The sequence below is a fragment of the Hypanus sabinus genome, chromosome 6 (assembly GCF_030144855.1).
Source record: "Hypanus sabinus isolate sHypSab1 chromosome 6, sHypSab1.hap1, whole genome shotgun sequence".
Taxonomy (NCBI): domain Eukaryota; kingdom Metazoa; phylum Chordata; class Chondrichthyes; order Myliobatiformes; family Dasyatidae; genus Hypanus; species Hypanus sabinus.
The window spans coordinates 19,352,775-19,367,906 of NC_082711.1; the positions used below are offsets into that span (position 1 = coordinate 19,352,775).

At 40.8% G+C, this 15,132-nt stretch overlaps 1 protein-coding gene across 3 annotated transcripts in view; it reads right to left on the reverse strand.

The window, feature by feature from the left end:
• Positions 1 to 477: 477 nt before the first annotated feature.
• The window catches only part of rheb (Ras homolog, mTORC1 binding), a 95,052-nt gene continuing 80,397 nt past the window's right edge, over positions 478 to 15,132 (reverse strand). For all 3 annotated transcript variants that reach the window (XM_059971837.1, XM_059971836.1, XM_059971835.1), the window contains 4 exons: positions 12,934 to 12,990; positions 12,800 to 12,847; positions 11,239 to 11,320; positions 478 to 1,851 (listed from right to left, as the gene is read on the reverse strand). In XM_059971837.1, the coding sequence (XP_059827820.1) occupies positions 1,759 to 1,851; positions 11,239 to 11,320; positions 12,800 to 12,847; positions 12,934 to 12,990 (280 nt within the window). In that variant the 3' untranslated portion in view covers positions 478 to 1,758. The remainder of the gene's footprint in view (positions 1,852 to 11,238; positions 11,321 to 12,799; positions 12,848 to 12,933; positions 12,991 to 15,132) is intronic.

Below are 15,132 nucleotides of genomic sequence, written 5' to 3' on the forward strand. Positions count from 1 at the left end.
GAACATTTTGAGTGGAGTTCTGTCAACTTTGGATAATCTCAGTTACATTGGGGTTATATTTAATGATGGATATGAAAGTTCAATACTTAAGTACAGAATCAAGTACGATGGCATTGAATGGTGGAGCAGGCTTACTATGCCAATTGATTCATTTTTCTGTTTTTCTATGTGAATCGTATTAATAAAGGGTTTTTGTACTTCCACATGGAGGCAAAGTGCCAATTCTTTACCCTTTAAATTGGGCACAAATCAGAGTTTTTAAATGCCAGCTTGAAATGTGGACTCTGTTGCTAGCCACAAGCAACCATGTAATCATAGGCATGGTGCAATTTGAGGAACTGGTGATTTCTGAACGGTATTTTTAGATTTCCCTTTTTTGATCTGAACTGCTCATATCTGATCATTCTGAGAGATTAGAGCTGAAGTGCGACAATTCCAAATCAAACCACTCAATTAGTTGTCATCATTCAAGTGAGGTGAAAGTAAAATATTTTTATTGCATTTCTGACCAATCATAGCAATATTTTCATGTGCTGTAAACTGCATTGCCCAAGTGTACAGATCAGTTGGGAATCACAACAAATTTATACTAAAGACAAACTAAATTTTCATCTTACTTTAACTTAACACAAATACTTGCATTTCTGCAGTGAGCAAATCTCATCTACCATGGATTAAACCCCGCTTTAAGTTACCCTGTATTTAGAAATTAGTAAATGATTTGAATAGGACTTTACCAACCCTTCAGTAGAGTTTGCAGGAAAAATAGAAACTAATTTGTTTTCACTGACTAATGCAACACAACAGAAATCAAAAATAGTCCATATGAAGAGTTATGCATTGGTGCCTATGCAAGTAATGACTGTAGGGTGATGGGCTTAGAATGTAGATTATAAGGCAATTGTGCTACTGCAGATTGTCGACAACATTAATCAATCACGTTATGTTTCGAAGGAACAAAATACTCAGGTAAATGGTAATTTCTCAAATATATACAATTGGTTGCATTGCATTTTAACCTCCCCAATCTTAACTTTTAGACCATCAAAAACCCTTTTAAATACACAGTAGAAATCTGCACACAGCAAGCTATTCAATTAACAAAGGTAGCCTTCACTGGTTTAGATGATTTAAAAACAAAGAAAATACACTAGTTAAAACAAAAAGCAGATGTCAGTCAACTTTAGGATCCCATGAGCTGCCTTCAAAGCAAGAACAAAATGCAAGCTCATAAAACCCATCTCGATTGTTTTAAAATAGCTTTGTATAATACATGGAATCTGGTACAAACACAAGTTTTACTCTAGTATATTTCTACCAGCAAGTATTAAAAACAAATCAGTTTGCTGCTAACTTTTATTTACAAGTTTACATACAACACATGAAGAACACTGATATATCCAAGCCTGTGTGTAAATAGTAGTGTAACAATATGCATTTTTTGTTGGTTTACAATCAACTACTTCCAACTGACATCCCTACTGCATGGAAAATGAATGCTGGCAAATGACTATCCATTGCTTGTAAAGAAATACAATACACAATCCGAAAAGTAAGAATTGAAGTGTTTTTTTTTAAATGCAGAAGTGAAGCCATTTGCAATAGGGTCAGAATTCAACATAAGTGAGGAAAGAAAAGGAAGTCTCTGACCATCTGTAGAACTGGTAAAAAGAAAGGCAGAGTTTTTAAATTCGGAGAAAAAGTGGCAGTTTGCCTCTTCAAGTAAAGCAGTTTCAGAGTCGTCGTCATCATTGGGGCTCACATTACTGAGCACGAAGATTTGGCTTGCTGACACCCTCCATCTGCCCGCTCAGCCTCCATAATTATCCGCTTAAACACCTCGACTGTGGTCTGAAAGAGAGGAAATGACATTTGAAGATTCCCAATGATTATTTGTATTCTTGGGATGAGGGGGATTCCCCTCCAACTGCTGAAGATGTTTCTAGACTGGGTAATATGTTCATAACACTTCACAGTACTGGAAAATTTACACTGTTAATTAAATAATAAGGCAGCATCAACAATGATGATTGTGAAACTACCAGACTGTTAGAACTCTAGTCCTTTAGGGAAATGAAACCTATGAAATGGGAATGAACTGCTAAATGAAACTTAGTCTATGCTTGAAGAGCCACAGCAATACGGTCAACTCAGTCGCTTCTTTCCCAGCAGAAACATGCCAGCAAGCCCAACTTCTATCACATTCCGTAGGAAGTTAATATAGACTGGAAGGCTTCATGGTAGCTACACCACCAGCACCTTATAGGGAATTAGATAAAGAAATTAGATAATGATCACTGCCTGGCTGCAGCCCAAGATAGCGTTGAATCTTTTTACACTCACCGCACGGCATCTTACTTAGCAAAGTGAGGGGCTGTTTACCTTTGTGTGTATCTGTAAGGTTGAATTCCATTCACTAGACTCCTTAGTAATAAAGACACACAACAGAAAAGCAAATACTTCGATCAGCTCTCAAGCCTACTCTACCATCATGGTTCATTCTGTATCTTAATATTAAATTCCTCTTCCCAAGTCAACTGCTGCCTTCTATGTCCAGAAATCCATCTAGTTCCCCTTTAAATATGGCATGTTAACAGAGCGGCTAGCGTAGCACTATTACAGTACCAAGGATCACCAATCAGGGCTCATTTTCCACCGCTGTCTGTATGCTCTATGACAAGTGAGGGAGAAAAGAATTTTAGGGCACGTGGAAGTCAATATTGGTAACCCTAAAGACAGTACAAACAGGTGAGGTTGAGGGGTAAATTTTAAAATATCTATCATGTCAATTATAAACCTTATTTAAAAAAATCAATTCAAATACATTTCTCGGGATGTGCCAACTTTGAAAAGGGAACAAAATCTGGGTCTCCCTCATAATTCATATTCAAGTTGACAAGTCACCCTGCTGCTGTGTAAAATTTTGGCTAGTCCACATCTTATTCTCTTATAATAGTAAAGACATGAAAGATTTAGAAAGGGTGAAGAGGTTCACAAAAGGTCATCGTCTCAATTAAAAACTATTAGCTCCAAGATACGACAAACTTGTATTGTTTTCTCTGGAGTGTCAGAGATAAGGCACTATCACAATGAAAGACTAGATCAACTGGACAGTTAAGAGATTTTCCATTCTCCCTCAGCAAAGCTTTAAGGCAGGGGTCACCAAACTTTTTTGCATCATGGACCAGTTCAATATTGACAATACTCTTGCGAACCAGCTGAAGTCAGGACCGGAGTCCACAGAGAGCAACTGAGCGAGCGAGGAGTGCAACAAGGCGCCACCATCCCCCCCCCCCCCCCCCCCCCCCCGTAAGTAAGTAGCCAACAAAAGTTTGTCTGGAGGGATGACTTTCAGTAGATCTCAGCAAGGTAGCTGCTCTGCTACTTACGAAACCCTGTGCCCGAATTAGATTGTCTGCAAATATTTTAGCACCAGGTTCCTCACGACCACTTGGCGTGCTAAACAGGTTTAGAGGCGGTGCCCATCTGTCCGCACTCCAGGCCAGTAGCAATGGCACTTCTCACCAGCCGTGCGAGGCGGTTGGTTACCTGAGGCCAACCTGTGATCCCTGGCACGAGGGTACCACTGCATTTAGGCAACTGATGACCTCGCATGCATTCAGTGGGTGTGACAGAGAATGAGGAAAGGTGCAGCTGACTCGTATCGTTTCATATCGCCAAATCATATCGTTTCCTCGCGGCCCAGTAGCATATGCTTTGCGGGCCGGTAGTTGGGGACCATATGCTTTAAGGTGACAAGAAAGAGATCTGCAAGGCAAGGTGCCCTCCACCCAAAACAAACACACACACACACACAGTGGGCAGTGCCTGCAACACACTACCAGAGGTGATGAAAGACCATGAAAGACAGTGATGACAGCAACATTTAAGAGGCAAATGAACAGCAAGGGAAATAGAGATACACATTGTGGAATTACTTTTGGTATGCTGACCAGAACCGATACTGTGGGCCAAATGGCTGTACTGTTCTACAGTCAAGGTTAATTCAATACCATAAGCTCATGGCTTTTCAGATTACCCCAGAGTTGATTTTGAGTCATGTTAAATAAATCCTTTTTCATGACTTTTAATATAAAGTGAAGCCAGTCAAAGCTTGCCTTTAAACCGAGATGGTCCTTAAACTGCTTAACTGCAAATTGCTGGGTGTTTAAAACCTGCCTGTGCAGCTGCAGTGAATCTGCAGACTCACTCTCATGGCACTAAGCCAGCAGGAGAGTTGCGGTGAACAGCTCCTTCCCCTCCACCATCAGATTCATGAACACGGCTTTATTATTTCTTTTTACTTTCACTATTTTGTAATTTATAGCAAATTTTTGTCTTTGTACCACCCCACTGCTGCAAAGCAACACATCTTACACCGTTTAAGTCAGTGATAATAAACCTGTTTCTGAAAGGAAGGTTATTGTTTTTTTCTAGTTTCTGCAGCCTAATCCTTCCCTGTAAGCTGATGGACAAGAGATTTGATTACATGCTTACAATATCATCAGTTGTGCAGTCCATCTGCCCATCTAGGCTAATTCTACTTGTCTACATTAGGCCTACATCCCTCTATGCCTTTATTATCCAAGTCACGGCCTAAATGCATTTTTAATCATTGTAACAGCCTTCATCACCACTTCTGTCAACTCACTCCATATGACCATTGTCTGAGAAACCTGTCCCTCAGATCTCCTTAAAAATTTCTCACTGCTCCGCTCATTCCCATACCCTCTAGTTTTAGACTCTGATCTCTTTATAACTACAGGCCTCCACTCCAAGCAGCTCCCAAGAAATCCTGCACTCTTCATCCTTCCTGTCGTGCAGCATTGGAGGAGTACACCATACACCATACATCAGAAAGAGCTGCACAGGACTGCAAACTCAGCCAGGGTTTCTGACAATTATATCTTTAAGAAGTGCATCCAGCTACTGCTTCTAACAGATCATAACAAGCAGAACTGGAATGGGATGAACAATGGGAGGGTGAGGGGTGGTAGTTACACTCAAGGTGCAGGACACTGGTAACTGAGTAACCGTCAGGAGAGGAAGAGGATAGGCAGCCAGTGCAGAGCACCCTATGGCCACTCCCCTCAACAACAGGCGTACCACTTGGATAATGTTGAGGGGGGTTAATGACCTGGTAGAGGAAAGCCACATAGGTCAGGTATCTGGCACTGAATCTGGCTCTATGGCTGGGAAAGGAATCAGGGAAGAGAGGCGAGCTGTAGTGTTATGGGATTCATTGGTCTGGCGAACAGAAAGGAGGTTCTATGGACGAGAACAAGATTCCCTAATGGTATGTTGTTTCCTAGATGCAGGGTCAGGGACATTACGGATCAAGTCCACAGCAATCCTAACTGGGAGGGTGAGCAGCCAGTGGTCATGCTCCGTGTTGGTAACATGACATGGGTAGGAGGGGTGACAAGGTCCTACAAAGTGAGTTCAGGAAGTTGGGTGCTAAGTTAAGGATGGAACCTCCAGGGCTGTGATCTCAGGATTGCTACCCATGCCATGTGCTAGTGAGGCCAGAAATAGGAAGATCATACAGTTGAACATGTGGCTAAGGAGTTAGTATAGGAGAAAGGGCAGTTTGCACCTGAACTGAAGAGGTCTAGCAGGAAGGTTTGACCATAAGACACAGGAGCAGAATTAGGCCTCTGAGGTTGGGTAAAACTGGAACTAGAGGTCATGAGCCAAGGGTGAAAGGTGAAATGTTTGAGAGGAATATGAAGGAGGTCTTCTTCACTTAGAGGGTGGTGAAAGTGTGAAACAAGCTGCCAGTGAAAATGGTAAATGCAGGTTTGATTTCAACACTTAAGAGAAACTTGAATAGGCACATGGATAGAAGGTCTGGGTGCCACTCAATGGGACAAGGCAGACTAATGATTTGGCATGGACTAGATGGACTGAAAGGCCAGATACAGTTCTTTGACTATGACATGGCCCTCCATACCCCTCCCATCCATGTATCTATCTGCATGGGTGTCCCCCAGGTGTTCCGGTTTCCAAAAATGTTGGGGTTAGTAGGGTAATTGGTCATATGGGTGTAACAGGGCAGCAAGGGCGTGTTAGGCCAGAAGGGCCTGTTACCCTGCTGCATCACTGAATAAAATATATAAAAATAAAAAATGGTGTGGAGGTAGTGCTGGCTATAGAGCTGAGGAGGAAATAAGTCATGAGAGATTTAGGCAATGAATCACAGAACTCCATTTAAAAGTCTTTGCTTGCCCACATTTTAGAATTGTTCCACTGTTGTAATACAAGTAATTAATCAGTTGCGAAGTGTGTTGAAATATCCAGAGGAGATAAATAATTCTGCTGAAATGTTACATAATACACCAACACTAGGTGTTCACAAGCACAACAGCTGTCTTAAGGTGACCTTCGTGGCTGCTGAATGTACAGTGATCTGAGAATTTTAGGTTACCTTAGAGCTGTGCTGGAGATTAGTTGAGGATGGAGGTCTGTGCCCACATCTTTGGTGGCCCTTCAGAGTTCTAGGATCATTTGGTTTCACCCAAGTTTTGGAGGTTCTGGGATCTGAAAATTCACACTCATTCCTCATTCATACTTCATGAACTTCAAGTTCACATTTAATGTCATCTAACTGTGTCATCTAACATACAACCTAACAAAACAATGTTCCTTTGGACCACTGCACCACACAACATATCGCACACAGCATGGCACAGATAGGGTCCTTGTGCACAAGAAGAACAGCATGGGCCTGTCATCCACACTGTTCTGAAGTCCAAACAGAGAAATGACGATTTTACCCAGAACTGACGAACAGTTACAGATTTTAGCACCATTGCATATCCTCAAAATTCCATTCATAACGGTGTTAAAAGTCAAAAGAAACACTAGGCTAACAACTGACAATACTTTGAAGTTAGTAGGTGTGATCCAACACCATCACACTAAGCAAGGGGCCCCCGGGGCTGTGTGCTCAGTCCACTGCTGTTCACTCTGCTGACCCACGACAGTGCTGCACCACACAGCTCGAACCACATCATCAAGTTCGCCGATGACACAGCCGTGGTGGGTCTCATCAGCAAGAACAACAAGTCAGCTCACAGACAGGAGGTGCAGCGGCTAACAGACTGGTGCAGAGCCAACAACCTGTTTCTAAATGTGAACAAAAGAGATGGTTGTTGACTTCAGGAGGGCACAGAGCGACCACTCCCCGCTGATCATCGACGGCTCCTCGGTAGAGATCGTTGAGAGCACCAAATTTCTTGGTGTTCACCTGGCAGAGAATCTCACCTGGTCCCTCAACACCAGCTCCATAGCAAAGAAAGCACAGCAGCATCTCTACTTTCTGCGAAGGCTGAGGAAAGTCCACCTCCCACTCCCCATCCTCATCACATTCTACAGGGGTTGTACTGAGAGCATCCTGAGCAGCTGCATCACTGCCTGGTTTGGAAATTGCACCATCTTGGATTGCAAGACCCTGCAGTGGATAGTGAGGTCAGCTGAGAAGATCACCAGGGTCTATCTTCCCGCCTTTATGGACATTTGCACTACACGCTGCATCCGCAAAGAAAACAGCATTATGAAGGACCCCACGCAGCCCACATACAAACTCTTCTCCCTCCTGCCGTCTGGGAAAAGGCATCAAAGCATTTGGGCACTCACAACCAGACTATGTAACAGTTTCTTCCCCCAAGCTATCAGAGCCCAGACTAACACATTTGCTGCCCTACTGTTTTGTTTATTATTTATTGTAATGCCTGCACTGTTTTGTGCACTTTATGCAGTCCTGAGTAGGTCTGTCGTCTAGAGTAGTGTTTTTTTTTACGTAGTTCAGTCTAGTTTTTGTACCTTGTCATGTAACACCATGGTCCTGAAAAATGTCTTGTTTTTACTGTGTATTGTACCAGCAATTGTGGTTGAAATGACAATAAAAAGTGATGACTTGATCATTGAATCCTTCTGTTTCATTCTAGTCTCCAGTCCTCTGCTCTGTAAAGGGAGGCTATACTCTTCAAAGACCTTTCTTGCCTGGCCTGTCTACACTAACCTTGCCTGAACATTACAGCTACATCCACACTAGACCACATAAATCTATAAACGAAGATTTTTCTCTTTGTTTTGACCCTCCATCCACACTGAAACTGTACTTTCCTCCACTGAAAGCTGAGCTTTTCTAAAACGCCCTCTGGTGTGTAAATTTGAAAACACCAATTGGGCAGAGTAGTGTGGATGGGGTAACTGGAGATTTTTAAAAACGCTGTCATGACGTGCTGGAACAGATGGTGACGACAGCACAGCATTTCATTATTTTCTTGAACGCAACCAACAATTTCAGAACAGATGGCAACGAGACTGAAGCCAGAAGAGTTAGAAATGTACTCACCAAATACTTTGACCCATAACTTACTGAATAAATAAGTGTACTCACTTTGCCCTGTTTTCTGTCCTTGCTTGTATGAAAGTGGTTTACCTATTTATGCAAGTACTTCTCTGACAATAGATGTGTAACAGCCTAATGTAACATTGTATGGAAATACAAGGTAACACTGATGCAGATATGTTTTATACATTGAACAAGGTGCTTTATTAATGCAACAGAGTTAGTCAGTTTATTCAATGTTTGTCGTCAGCCGTGTCATACTGTCTGTGAACTGCATCGGTTGCCTCCATATGCTCCAGTATGTTTTTTTTTCAGTTTTAAGTCCTCCTGTGTGAGAGCCAACAGCTGTTCGTGGTTTGGCAGTTTCCTTTTAAGTTTTTTAGTCTGTAATTGCAAAAATGCGCACGTTCACAGCGAGACCAAACATGTCGCTTGTTTTCTGTAGATGTGTCCTGTGCATGCCCAGTAGGAGGAGATTCGCCCAAATATCTGTTTTAATGTGGATGGAGGTATTTTCAAAAATGCTTGGTGTGGACGCTTAATAGTTTTTACACAAAACCCAGTTTTCAAAAATATCTGGTCTAGTGTGGACGTAGCCTAAGTTAACCCTTGCCTTGCTCCAGCTTCCACAGTTCTTACAGAGAATAGTCTGAAGCTTACTTTACACTTATTATTTGGTATTGAATGCTCCTTTGATTATTCTGGGAAAGATTTCCCAGGAGTTAGTGAGAGCCGTACAATTTCTCTTCTCACCACTCCCTACTGCCAAGGCAACATCTGTGAACATTTTTCTGCTCTGAAAATTCCTTCCTGCGATGGAATTCAGAGTGGTGTATCTGTTAGAAGGTCTGGTGTGGCTTATCCATCAAGCAGAGTCCTGCAACTGGCCTGGAAGAACCCATTAACATTTGCTGCTTCTGTCAATAATTGAACAATTAAGTCAGAATCAATAGTATTTTAAAGTAGCTCACATCTCCAAACTTTCCAGAAGTACAGGGATCACCATTCTTTGGTACACTGAACACAAAGACTGCAGCTCCTAGAATCTCGAGCAACAATAATTGCTGAACTCAGCAAGTCAGGCATTACCAATGGAGGGAAATGAACAGTAGACGCTTCAGGTTGAAACCCTTCTTTAGGCCAAGAAAAAAAGAGAAACCAGAATAAAAGGGTTATGGGGTGGGGGGGGGGGGGAAGAAGGAGAGACAGAGGAGGACAAGCAGACTGGTAATAGGTTATTTCAGAGGGAAAGAGAGAGGTTTTGGGGTGGGGGACGTGAACTGGAAATGTGAAAAACTCAGGTAGCAAGGACTGAAGATTAAGGGTAGTGGACCATGGAATAAAGGGAAGCAGGCAGTGGATGGAGTGAGTGGAGTGATAGGTGGGTTGTGAGGCTGGGGTAGGTCAGATGGGAGGGAAGAGACAGAAGAGTGGATACTGGAAGTTAGAGAAATCAATATTGATGTCATTCATCCAATATGCATCTAGTCTCAACATGGAGACCTGCCAATGTGGAATTGGGACTGGATTTAAAATGCTTGGCCAATAGGAGATCATGGATGCTCTGGCAGTCAGAACAAAGGAAGCAAATTCCTAATCTGTGTCTGATCTTACCAATGTGGAGGCCACTGCACCCAGAGCAATGACATCAATGTATTCATACATGAGGTGCTGCCTCACCGGGATAGACTATTTAGGGTCCTCACTGAAGGTGAAGGTGGTGGTGTAGGGGTCAGGTCTAACACTTGCAATGATTGCAGAAATAAGTGGCTGGAGAGGATTGAAAGAGAGGGAAAAGTGAATAAGAGACTTGAGGAGAGACTGATCTGGGTGGGGGGGTGGGAGAGGGAATGTGCCTAGTGGTGGGATCCCATTAGAACTGATGGAAGATATATGAAGAATATTTTGGATGCTGAGGTTGAAGTGGTGTTAAATGAGGACCAGGGGAAGCTTAACACTGGTATGTTGGAGACGGGATAGGGTGAGTGCAGATTTTCTGAAGAGGACACCTCTGCTGCTCTGGAATGGAAAACCTCATGAGAACAGATGTGATGGAGATGGAGGAACTGAGAGAAGGGAACAGCATCCTTACAAGTGATGAGTGGGAAGCGATGTAGTCAAGGTAATAGTGGGCTTGTAAAAGATGTTGGTAGATAATCTGTCCCTGGAGCCGGTGACAGAGATCAAAAAGGAAAGACCGTGAATTTGAGGGCAGGGTGAAAGTTGGTAGCCAAGTTGATGAAATTGATAAGCTCCATAAGGATACAAGGCATTCTGAATGTGAGGTCTTTGATCATAATTCATTAGACTGACTATGTGCTTTAACACAAATGACCTGTTACTAGGTGTCAGCCCCTCTATCTCAATGATAAATACTGCACAGAAGCCCAATGAGCTTATACTAAATATTTGAGTTTAAGGTCTTCCAGGTTTCCTGAGTCACAAATGAACCTACCCAGCCTTTATTTGCCTTATTCGGACTTGCTAGAAACTAAAGCACATTCTCCATTTGGCCTCCTCTGACATTCAGTAGGATTTCAGTGCAGCAGCAGGGAGTATTTTAGAACCAGAATTGCAGTATTTCAGACAGTGTCAAACAAGGATCAATTCTGCAAAGCAAAGCAGCTCTCCTCAAAAGCCTTGGGCAATATTAATTGATGAACCAATGTGTAAACCCTTTTATTTTGTGCAGAAGTTTGCTATGCATAAGCAAGTTGCCACATTTCCATCAAAGTTTGCAGGTTAAAAGTACTTTATCAAAGCAGCACACTGCGATGGTTAGCTGTACCTCTGGATTCTGCAGCCCAGACCAACACCTTGCAATTTAAATGCAATATTGCTTCATACTCCTCTGAGTTACTCCATAACTTTGAGATTCTTACCTGATTCTCTTTAGCAGAGGACTCCATGAAGGCAGCACTCCAGGAATCTGCTAAACTCTTCCCTTCTTCATAACTGATCACCCTAAAAACATTTTTTTTTAAAATCAATACCAGTTGTCTGATGGATCAGACTGAACAGATCCCAAAATAATTTTAAAACATCTGTAGAAATTAAAGAAAATAAAAATCTGCAGGAGGAACTCAACAGGCTGAACAGGGGTAGTAGGGCAGGGAGAGAGAGAAAATACTGATTTTCAGATGGAGCCCTGGAGGGCGAAGACAATCAATAAAGAGGAGAGGAGAAAGAGATGAGATGGGGTGCCAGCAAGTAAGTGATTAGTGGACTGAGGATAATGGTTCCCATTATCACCATCTAGCTTTGGGATTTGTGTTCCTATCACCCTACCCTTCCTCCAGCTGTCTCCAACTATTTTTTTTACATTTCAACCTGATAGATGGTCAAACAGTATCCATTCTGAAAGATAATTATCCTAAACTTTTAATTATATAGTACAGGTTAGTTATCTTCAACTAGAATGGATATTTTTGACTTCCTATCAGGTTGAAAAAAATATATCCCATCATCCCATCATTCTAATGGTGCATATTACAGTTTAAAAGCTTTACAATCAGAGTGGTACATGAGAAAAGATTAAACACATGGAAATTTATAGTGTTGAGGTAAAATTGAAATTCCATTAACTTGCAAACTTAGCATAATCCACTGTAGCGAAAGATATTGTAGATATAGCTTCAAAATGTGTGCAGCTGAAAATTATGGTTAAATTCATTGCATTAATTTCCAACAATTTGTCAGTTGTCACTTTATAAAATCACTAATAACTGCATATTTAATTTCTGCAGTTCATATGCATTAGTAGTATTACCCAAATCAAAAAGATACACATCTGATGCTAAACATTTCTTCCCCTAGTGTTAGGAGATAATTTAGCTATCAGCGATATTTCTTGGCAAATTCAGCAGCAAAGGAAACACCAGCTCAGAAAGCAGAGAATAAAGTCTGTTGCTAGCTCCTGCAGATTAGATTAATACCTATAATGTCTGAAAGAACTGTGTGGTTAATGTTTAGACAAACATGTTCCATGCAGACATCTTCTGGTTTGATTACTGCATAACCAGAAGGCTGGTTGGTGGTCAGAATCGAAAAACTGGAAAAATCTCTGCTTTGGTGCCAGCTCAGTGGTTAGTTTTTCACTTTGGCCACCGCTTGCACTGTCTTTACACTTCATGCTTCCATGGACGTGTGGCTTTCACCACACAACTTCATACACCTTCTCAGCAGAGATCCTACCTCCCAGGGATGAGATCTTTGGAGCTTCTGTTGCCATTTCTGTAGCTCTGGGTTTTCCAACAGGGTGAGGCTGCTAGCCCCATGCCCAAATCTAACTCCTTTTGCAGCTGAGCTTAGGACCATCCATGGTGGAGTTAATGATTAGACTTGGGATTTCTAAATTCATCTTTTAATTTAAATAGAAACCAATCAATATCATTTTGTCAAGGGTCATTTGAACATCCCAATGTATGTGAAATAACCGCCCACCTTTCCATGTGTAGATCCTTCTTATTTCCAACCAACATAATGGGCACTCTGCAATATAAAAAAACAAACTTAATGAGTAATGTATAAGTAAAATCTGGAAAAAAATTGAAAATTGCAATTTTAATTTTACTTACTGAACCTTCCCCACCATATCCAACAATTTTTCATGAATCACTTTGATCACCTCAAAACTGCAAATGTTAAAAGATGAAATGATTACAACTTGGTCCGATCCTACCATTACTAAAGCCAAATATTAATGCTTAGGCCTTTATCGTTAATAATTTTGCATCACCTTTTAATTTCTCTTAGCCCCAAAATGCAAGGAAGAAACTAAAGAAAACATTTGCTTCAAATAATTCTACCAACTCAAATTCAGAATATTTAATTGAAATATAACTTGCCATAAACAAAGGCATGTCACATTCGTAGCTCACCACCTTTAACATAACTAAGTTCCATAGTAGCTTTATCATGAGCATAGAAGGATCAGTTGACTAAGCTTACCTAGCAGTTGAATGCCAGAAAGGCACAAATCAGGTGTCAATGAAGCTCCGCATTGAAACAACATACAAAATGCTGGAGGAGCTCAACAGACCAGCAGCATTTGTGGAAAAGAGTAAATAGTCGACGTTTTGGGCTCAGAGTATTCAGTCCTACTCTTTTCCATAGATGCTGCTTGGCCTGCAGAGGTTCTCCACCATTTTGTGTGTTTCAATGCAGAGCTTCATTGACAACTGATTTGTGTGTTGCTTGGATTTTCAGCATCTGCAGATTTTCTGCAGAAAATGATTTGTGATTGAAGCTCCCCATTGAACTTCTTTTCAAGATTAGTCAAATTAGATTCAAAGGATCCAACATGATTAAAAAACTCATTTTGAATAACCTCTACTATATGAAGTGATCTTTTCCCAGCTAATACAAGAACATTCGCAAGATAAATAGAACAGAATTTGAATTCCTTTGAATTGTTCTATTATGATTCAATTACACCAACGCTCGGACCACAACACACATTCCAGACAGACAGAAATTCTACTGTGCATATCATACATGCACAAAGCTAACAATACTTTAAAACTTAGATTAGGCCTTATTTTTGATGGATAGTTTCCCTTCAAGTTTTAGAGATAACTCATCTTCAAACTTAACTTAACTCACATTCTATGTTTAACTTAAGCTACTTGGCTCCAACCCATAAATTGATTTGTAAAACAAATCGTCTACAGCATGGATGTGCAATTCTGACAACCTTCAATGGTAGCCAAGCATCGAAGTTACTGTTTAGCTTATTATTGTGGCCTGTACAATACCTTTTAAGATAGATCTGTATATGTGAATGTAATTTGACTAAAATTCTGGAAGTCTCAACTTGTAAAACAATTAAGCCCCAAAACTAATTGTGCTTTTGGTGAAATTCTGTGTGGGCATATTAAAATGAATGTATGGATTTGTAAATCTCACAATCTACATTCTCAAGTTAATGAATGCTACTCCCACTTGCAAACCAGCGTTCCTGAATGATGAAACAGGCAGATTTTTAAAAAATTTAAACAATCCTAAAATCTCATATGGCAAAAACTATTTCTCCTCACTAGGGCTCATATTTTTCAATTCATCAACTCAAAAGTTTAGGCTTTGTCAGGCAAAGTAAATTTATTATCGAAGTACTATATGTTACCATATACTACCTTGAGATTCATTGCGTGCAGGCATTTACAGGAAAATAAGAAAATAGAATTGAATTTATGAAAATTATACATATAGACTGACAACCATTGTACAAAATACGATAACTGGTACAATAAATAAATAATACCGAGGACATGAGCTGTAGAGCCTTGAAAGTGAGTCTGAAAGTTTTGGAATCAGATCAGATTTGAGACGGGTAAAGTTGTTCATACTGGATTAAGAGCCTGATAGTTGTAGACTAATAACTAATCCTGAACCTGGTGGGGTGGGAAGGCTCCTGCACCACCTTCCTGATGGCAGTAAGAGAGAAAAGAGAGCATGGCCTGGATAGTGGGGAATGTATGAAATAAAGTCAGATTTCCATATATCATAGTCAGAATTCAAGGATGTAAAAAATGGGATTAAGACAGAACAGCCATGACCTTGTTGAATGACATACAGAATCAGTGACTTATTCCGGTTCATAAGTAATGAAAGCAATTAAAACGCTGCCAAGATGAAAGTTTCCCATTTAACTCCCATAAATTGTCCTTCTCAATAGAAATTGCAAGTTAAATAGAGAGCACACAATGCAAGGAAGTTAAAGAGATAGAGGTTTAAGATATCCAAGATTTTTCAGAGTTTGCAAATGTTATTCTACA